This window comes from Akebia trifoliata, unplaced genomic scaffold (genome assembly GCF_017979445.1).
Source record: "Akebia trifoliata isolate Shusen 1 unplaced genomic scaffold, ASM1797944v1 Contig01075, whole genome shotgun sequence".
NCBI lineage: Eukaryota > Viridiplantae > Streptophyta > Magnoliopsida > Ranunculales > Lardizabalaceae > Akebia > Akebia trifoliata.
In genome coordinates, this window is record NW_028237469.1 from 14,185 (window position 1) to 23,411 (window position 9,227).

The following is a 9,227-nucleotide window of genomic DNA, read 5'->3' on the forward strand; positions in this document are numbered from 1 at the left end:
TCTTTGTGACTTTTGAAAGAGAGTGGGCCTAATATTTAAAAAAGGTCTCTTAAGTAGACTTGGGTAGTCTACTAGCACAATGGTCTATATCTATTTAGATGTTGGCAAAGTACTGAAAGGCCTCCACAAGTTCATTTAAAAAAGCTTTTAGATATGGGCCCTATCTCTCTCTTAGAATCCTATAAATCATAGATAATCCTCGAGATCTCTCCATACCATCATCTAGACTCTCAAATTAAATTCTATCGTGCTCATACTCTCCAATATTAAACTCTATGATTGAGATTATCCTTCAATTAAGAAAATTATCGCATAATGAACTTAAAACAAAGAATATTTTAATCATTAACATAACAATGCTTATATTAATTATGTAAAAATAAGTAAAATTTAAGCATCATCATTAGAGCACCTCGTCTATGTCAACATAAACATGTTAACATTGAAGGAGGCACGTTGACATGCCTCCAAATTTTTTTTTTTTGGCCTATTTCAACATATGTTCATGTTGACATTCCTTAGTTAATGTTGATATGAACATGTCCACAAAAAAAAAGGTGTTGAAATATATTGAGGTGCTCAAATCAAACAAATAAGTTTGTGGGTGCCCTTACGCAGAACTGGGGTGCCTTTAACACGGCCAAACGATTTTAAACAAGTAATGTATACTTGCTCGAAAGAAGTGGAACTCAGACGCAAGTAGTCTGGGATGCTCCATGTCCAACTCAAGACCAACCCAATCATCGGTTAAACTTTGAAAGGATCCAGTTAGAGTTCGACCCAAGGTCCGGTTAACCCGTTCTAGTTGGACCCGACATCCAATAAATTCGAAAATACCCAAATTTTACGGCACAAGCGCTGGATGGTAGAAGGGTCTCTCATTTTCTTGGTCGTTTTCGGTGGAAATTTCTTTCTAGGGTTAGGGTTTTGCAGTGCGTGTCGCGTTCGTCTCCATTACTACAGGTTTGATTCTTTCTTGAGCTTCGAATTTCTACTTCTTGTGTTGTTCATCTCTTTCTTCTGAGCATGCTTTCGACGTTTGTTCATCTTTATTTTCTTCTTTCCCCCAAATAACTTGTAAACGATTCACTTTTCTTGAAAGTTTAGATTTTTTTCAGCTCTCGAGGATTTAAAACCCTAGTTTGGTTGTTTCATCTTAAATGGCATAAATTAATTCTCGTATTTTCTTATTAATGTTTCTAGAAATCATTGTTTCTGTTCAAATAGTAGGTAAGTAGAAATATATGGTGGAATATAAGGGTTAGTGGTGCTGGGAAAGTAGGAGGATGGTACTCCTGAATCGATCCGGTGGACCACTTCTTGGATTGGTGTGTCATAACTATAGGTCACAGTGATTGATCAATCTTAAACAGACTGGATGGCTGAAATACGAGTATTTGATTGATTAGTTGGTTACCCCATAACATGTTTCAAAACTTGGTTTGGCGTCTCGTCTATGGGTGAGACCGATTTGTTTCGGATGAGTCGATGAGATATATATATATACCGATTTGTTTCGGACGAGTCGATGAGTATATATATTATTTTTTATTTTATTTTATTTTATTCAATTTATTTATTTATTTATATAATAGATATTTAAATTTTAAAAGAATAATTATTTTAATCAAAATATACAAAATCTCAGTTGACTTGGCTTAATTTTACTGACTTGGATGATATCTTGTCAGAGTCATCTCGTTTATCTCATGAGATTTGGCACAATTGAGATGCCATGTCTATCTGTCTCATTCATGGATGATACTGAGATGACTTGGGAGAGTCATCTCTTTCTCGGATGAGATTTCAAACCATGCTCCATAAAGCTTTTTCATTTTATTTTTATTCTTTTATGCAATTTTTCGTAAGGATATTTTCTATAATTCATTCACATTCGATATCTGTTATTCTTAATGTATTCTTAGATTGGTGATACAATGTCTTGGGTTAGTTTCTTTTTTATTTCTTTAGTTTAATCATATTTCGAATCTCAGACATTACAGGTTGTTTAAACTTGTATTGTACTGTGATTTTGTTCATTCAGGTTGAAGTGCTTATCATCACTGATTAGCTAAGATGGGTGAGACTGGCAAACGATCCCGTCTCCAAAAGGATAACGACAGAGATGGAAAGTACCAGAAGAGACGGTTTAGCAACCAAGAGGACTCAGGTGATGACGAGTTGGTCGTCTATCGAATACTCTGCCCGGATGGTGTTATTGGAAGTGTAATTGGTAAGAGTGGTAAAGTTATCAATTCAATAAGACAGGAGACTCGGTCAAAGATCAAGGTTGTTGATCCCTTTCCCGGTGCAAAAGAGAGGGTTATAACAATTTATTGCTATGTCAAGGACAAGAAGAATGTTGAGATTGACGACAATGATGATGATGATGACATGGAGCCTCTATGTCCTGCACAAGATGCTCTTCTTAAAGTCCATGGTGCCATAGTTAATGCATTGTCCGCTGTTGGTGATTCTTCTGACAAAAAACGAAAAGACAAAGAGGAGGCCCACATTCTTGTTCCAACTAGCCAAGCGGCAACTATCATTGGTAAGAATGGTGCAACTATCAAGAATATGAGAAACAGGACGAGGGCAAATATCAAAGTTTCTCCAAAGGACACGAATGATCCCACACATGCCTGTGCGATGGGTTTCGACAACTTTGTTCTGGTAATAAATACTCTTAAAAGTGAATGGATCATATATTTATTTGATATATCCGTTTAATCGAAGCTAAAGTCAGAATATCGATGATAAGAATTCGTAAAAGATTGTGATGGATTTTAGACACTTACTTTTATCCAGAAGTTGGCATTCGTTCATGTCATCAGTGTTGTCACTTTTGACTTTCTTAATATGCATTGGTCACGTTGGTATATTTGATCTGGGGAGCAATCTTTAGCTAAACTTTGATGCAATACTTTGCAATTTCTATGTGGTTTTTAAGTTGTAATGGAATTTTACCTTGGACTTATAATGTGCTTTAATTCTCCTATCTTAAAAATATCCTATGCTCATATTGGTTATATCTGAGTTGTATTTGTCAAAAAAAACTCACCTTGAATATCAAGGTTCTTTTGCTAGTGTTCCGCCTTGTAAAATGAAAATCTTATGCACATACTCGTTAAAAGCGAATAACAGTAAAAATCATATGCAAATCAGTTTCAAGAACTTTGTAAAGGCAAACATTTAATATCTTGAATTCTTGAGATGATTCTTATGGCATGGATAACTTTTATGAAAAAAGAAAGCAACATTAGGTGCAAGAAGAAAACGAGAAGTGAAGAAAAAGGATTGGGTCATTTTTGTTACTACAAACTCAAAATTTTAGTCGTCAAACTGCTCGTATAACTGAGTGCTATTTATGGATGATTTGTAGAAATTTTAGACTAGTAATTATTAGAGTATTTTTCAAAACTTAACTTTTAGACACACGAGTGCTATTGTATGGATGATTTGTAGAGATTCTTAATGTCAATAGATAAATTTATGCCTATCAAAAACTATATATAATATATAAATTTATAGTTATCTGTCTTGTATAATGGGATGGAACCTTCAATTTGATGGGTTCAACCTCGAAGATCTCTTACACAAATATTAATCCAAGAAAATGACTATAAATGTCTGGCTTATATATAAAAATTTATTCTTCAGTATGTTGTATACATCATGTCGCTACCATTGTCATTGGTTGACTTAACAAATCTGGTTCCTCCATTCAATTCTATTTTTAGACAGTCTTTTATTAATTTTAGTATTATATATTTGTTTTGATTACGTCAATGCATGCATGCTTTGGTCTTGCTGTCTCTCTTTTAATAAAATTTATTCTTTAGTACATTGTATACATCATGTCGCTTCCATCGCCAGAGCCTTGTCCCAAAAATCCTTGGTTGACTTAACAAAATCTTGTTCCTCCATTCAATTATATTTAAAGCCACGCTTCTTATTAATTCAAGCACCCTCAATCTGCTTTGATTACATCAATGCATGTTTGCTTTGGTCTTCTTCTTACTCTTTTATAATTTTCAACTTGCACTTTCCTTCTAAGTAGGGTTCGTATTGGTCTTTTTGCTCATTAACAAATGATAGAATCATTTTTTTTGCTAGTATTTTATCACCTATTGGGTTACTTTTACATTTTAATGAATGTTCTCATTTTAATTTTAGCTTTCCTAGTTTTTTCCATTCATCCATCTCAACATCCTTATACCAACTCGGCTCAATATGTAAACGTGTTTCTTGATTGCTTGGCATATAACTTCAGAAATCTTATGTGATTTTACTGTCGTCGTATAAATTTCTCTTTTGGTTGATTGGGATGCCTAAATTGTGTAACATAGTAGAAGCACACCTCCAATTTAACTGTCACAAGTTAATTCTATGAGAAACATTGTCCCCAATTTTTCCGTCTTTATGATAATTGAGACCTGTCGTAGAAAGAAGGATCTTGGTAGGTCATTAATGTTACTGCTGAGAATCACTGAATCATTGGTCTCGATGCCTTTCAGTTCCCTGTAAATAAGTTTGCCATTTGTTGACTTTGCTTATAGTCTATATGGTTCCACTTTTTGGAGTTTCTTGATGATGATGATGTGATAAAAGCTGCACTCATCTTATCGTGGACATTGTGGAATCTCAAATCTTCAGTGAACTCCTCCAAGCATCTCTATATCAATCAATCATCATCATAATATTTCCCTACCCCAAATATTCGGCATCATCACCATCATCGATGACATAACCTAAATATTGGGCATAATCATGGACATCTTAATACAAATATTTGGCATTACCATTATCATTATTATTTGTGTGAACATTAGGATTGCAGTACGGATTGCAAGCTTGGGTTTATTGGTGGGTTGCCTAAGGTTCACTTGCTAATGAGATTCACAAGAAAGATGTCCTTGTTTTCCTGGTCAATGCTGCATTTTTGCGCTGCTTGATAATTGGTTTCTTCTTCTTTAAAATTTGATATTTGTTCCAAGGGTGACTTTCATTCACTTATATTATGTCTATTTTTTTTTTCTGAGCAGATAACTGGTGATGCTGAAGCTGTGAAGAAAGCATTATATTCCGTGTCTGCAATAATGTACAAGTTTTCTCCAAAAGAAGAGATTTCCCTTGGGGCTAGCATGTCGGAAACTCCTACAAGCATCTTTATCCCGTCAGATCTACCTATTTATTCTGCTGGTAGTTTTTATTCGAGTGCAGATCTGACTGTCCCTCCTCCTAGATCTGTTTCCTCATTCATAGGTTCTACACATGTACCTGAGCTTCATGGATACACGGAAATGGGGAGTGGATGGCCTATGTATTCATCTGACCTTCCTATAGTGTCTGATTATGGTAATTCAACTCGATCCGAGGAGCTGATAATAAGATTATTGTGCCCCTTTGAAAATATTGGGCGTGTTATTGGAAAGGGGGGTAGTTCAATCAAAAGTGTCAGGCAGGAGAGCGGTGCTCGTGTCGAGGTTGACGATACTAAGGGAAATCGTGATGAATGCCTCATCACTATCACATCGACAGAGGTTCTCTCTCTCTCTCTCTCATACACACACACACGCACACGCACACGCACACGCGCACACACACACACGCACGCACACACACACACACACACACACACACACACACACAATACTCTAACCAAGGTGGGAGTTTTGTGTCTGCTATTTGCTTGATGACATATCCTTTGAGGCCAAGATCAGGTGAACTTACCCGGTTAATGTATTTTTTTTGTGTTCCAACATGCTAAGACTGATCATTCAATGTATCATTTTTAAGCTTAAATAGATCTCCTTGAAGAGAATTGTTCAATTGTAATACTAATAGTGCTCATGTGTGACTTCTGTTGGTTGGCAGTCCTTGGATGATCTGAAGTCCATGGCAGTTGAAGCTGTTCTACTGTTGCAAGGGAAGATAAATGACAATGAAGATAGTGATTCTGTCAACATTCGCCTTCTTGTCCCATCCAAGGTGATTGGATGTATTATTGGAAAGAATGGTTCAATTATTAATGAAATGAGGAAGAGGACAAAAGCTGATGTTCGTATCTCAAAAAGTGAGAAGCCCAAGTGTGCACAAGACAAGGATGAGCTTATTGAGGTTTGCCACTTATCCTTGGTTCTTTTTCCGTATGTGCCCCTAATTTTTTCTTATTTATTCACGATTTCTGTTACTGCTTAGGTGATTGGAGAGGTTGGTAGTGTACGGGACGCACTGATTCAGATTGTTTTGAGGCTTCGAGATTATGCTTTAAAAGATAAAGAAGGTGGTCGCAACCCTCCTCCCTCTGCTGATTCTAAGTACTCAGGTGGTGGTGGTCTGTCAGTGCCTTCGAGTGTTCCCCCTGCTGCTCCTATTGGTTATGATCAAAGGTTTGAAGCTGGAAGTGGCTTGGGCACACTCTCCTCTAGTAGCCTCTATGGTTATGAATCAGTACCGGTATGTTGCATACAAGTTACCTCCACAACCGCAAATCTTCTTCTGGATATCCCACATCCTTTTTGGGCTATGGACTAATCCCTACGGTTTTAATTTTTCTTTTCTTGGTATTCTATTTATTCTTTTAGAGGAATGTAGAAATCAAAATGACATCATTTGAGCTTAGACTCATAGTTCAGATGGTTTGACACATTGCAAGGCAACTTTGATGTCATGGGTTCAAGCCCAGCTTTACCCAATCTTTAATCCCCCATAAAGACTTATTTTGGCAACTTTCAACTTTAGTGCTTTTTCTCTTATCTTATTTCCTAGAATACCCCTCAACTTTATTGCCTTTTGTCTTTTATCCCCCCTTCCAAAAATAGCCCTTTCAATTTTATATATTACCTTTCCTCTTCTCACATTTTCCAATAATACCTCTTCAACTTTATTGTCTTTCCTCTTTTATGCCCTTAACCCAATAAAGATGCTTGTGCTTTTGTGTGTGTGTATATGCAAGTGTGCACACACATACAAACCAGAGTTTGCCATATATATATAGGCACACACACATATATGTAGGGCCATGCAATGGGTCCCTCCAAGGAAAAACTAGGAAAAACTACTTCTTGTGGCCACAATATTAAATTTTAACATATTTCCACAAGATAGATCAAAATCTTTCATTCCTACAAGGTTCGACAAAGTCAAACTGACAATTTTTATTTATTTATTTATATTTCAGTGGAAATCGTCATTAATGTTTTTGCGAACAATCGATTTAGATTGAAATATTAACATTTTAGGTATAAATCAAGATTTTGTTGTTTAAAGATTATTCTAAAAACATTGATAAGATTAAAAAAAAAACAAATTTCTTGTAAAAAAATCACTTAATATTCAATTGTTAGTCAAATGTATCATAATAATCGTCAAAGCCTTTGGGATTGGCTAAAGAAATTTTGTTACACCATCCAATTCTATCTAAAGCCACTGTTTAATTGCAAGTATGTTCATAACCATTTTTAATATCTCAATTCATGTTCTTTCAAGTATTCTTTTCACGTTGTTAGCACTTTCAACATCATGGTTTTTTTTAACTAGGTCCGTAATTGACTTTTGTTGAATATTTTCGAATCATCTTAATTGACTTTCTTCTAATTTATCATCTAGTGGAGCTATTCCCACATTTTCTTATATCCATTCATATCTAATTTTATCTTTCCTAGTGTTTCCTCACATCCATCTTAACATCCTCATCTTTGTATCTTTACCTATTAACATGATGTTTCTTGACTACAGCGCATTAAGTTCCATAACATTTAACTTGTCTTACTGTCGTCGTATATGCTTTTTCTTCTAGTTTGATTGATGTGTGTCGGTCATAGAAGTACACTCTTTAACTATCCAGCTCTGATTCTACTGTCTACACCGTCTCCAATCTTTTCATCCTTGTGCATAATAGATCTGAGACAATGAAAATGGTCGCATTGGGGTATTTTTCCAACGATTAATGTGGGACATTGTTGATTTTTATTTATGCATTGCATGTTGTTGATTATTGTATTCTAATAACTTATGGGTATGTTATTGTTTGTTTTATCATTTCTTTCAATTTCAAAGTTTCCTCAATATTTTTGTCATTTTCACAACATTTCTGTCATTTCCATACAAATTGAATTAGTTTTCACTACTGCCTGTCATTTCCATGCCAACCGAAATCAAAATTTAATACTTGCTTGTGGGATTGTTTATCTTCATCCTTTTTCTATCCAGATGATATTGACATCTCTTTCTTGATTTTGCTGTAATCAACAGAACTCTTGATTCATATTTTAGACATATAACACTATGGGTCTCGGCTGTACATACCTCTAGATTTACCCCAACATCTACTATAGTTAAAGTTTGTATATTTCTGCCCAAACCATGGTTCAGATCCCAGGATCCCAACCACTTGAAACTATAGCCTAGGGGTTGCCTAGCCAATGATCTGGCTACAAGGTTTGATAGCTAGGATCTTAAAAGCAGGCCGATTTTCCGTACGTGAAGCAGGCCCATTTATTTAGTGGTCCAAATTAATAGAAATATATGTAGCACTTTTGTGATAGAGAGTGTAGTATTTTACTTGTACCCTCTCATGTTTCCTTTTTTATCAATATGAAATTGTTACATTACTAATCAAAGTTGTTCACTTGAAATACTAAACTGAATTTTGATCTTTTTTATAACCTGTGTTATGTCTTGGGTCTATCTCCTTTTAAGGTTGGAGAGAATGGCTATGGATCCATTTCGTCATATTCTTCCAAGTCATATTCAGGGTTTGTGATTTGCACTTTAGTTCTTAAATTTTATTTCTTGTTTCTTTATTTCATTTATTTTACTGTCCTTTGTACCTACCTTTTCTTTGTGTAGATTGCCACCTTCAACTCTGGAGATGTTGATTCCTGCAAATGCAGTCGGTAAAGTGATGGGCAAAGGTGGAGCAAACATAAGTAACATTCGACAGGTGGGTTTTGTTGCCTTCTTTATTCCCAATAAACATATTAGACGGAGTTCTTTATGTGAGGAATTTACTAAATGCCCTTCATTTTTTCTTGATCTTATGATATATTTGGTAATGAATTCAACTTACCTGCTATAACTTGATATAAACATTGAGAAGTGTTGAGTGTATGTTTTCCTTCACTGTCGGGTGTGTTATACCCAAGTTAAGCCCCGCGACCCTCTTATATTCATAGTTCTCCCTTTCTCCAACAGATTGTTATTTTGGAGTAGTTGGTTGGTTA

The 9,227-nt window shown here is 35.4% G+C and overlaps 1 protein-coding gene across 2 annotated transcripts; it reads left to right on the plus strand.

The window, feature by feature from the left end:
• The first annotated feature begins 806 nt into the window (after positions 1–806).
• On the plus strand, positions 807–9,097 carry LOC147380707 (KH domain-containing protein At4g18375-like). 2 transcript variants are annotated; one of them, XM_086431352.1, is made up of 7 exons: positions 807–963; positions 2,045–2,673; positions 5,046–5,543; positions 5,878–6,120; positions 6,202–6,459; positions 8,704–8,759; positions 8,854–9,097. In XM_086431352.1, exons 2-7 carry the CDS (start codon positions 2,077–2,079, stop codon positions 9,080–9,082), a joined length of 1,881 nt encoding a protein of 626 aa, XP_086287478.1. In that variant the 5' UTR covers positions 807–963; positions 2,045–2,076; the 3' UTR covers positions 9,083–9,097. The 2 variants fall into 2 exon arrangements, with proteins under 2 accessions (XP_086287478.1, XP_086287479.1); XM_086431353.1 differs by having other exon boundaries at positions 810–963; positions 1,995–2,673.
• The last annotated feature ends 130 nt before the right edge of the window (positions 9,098–9,227 follow it).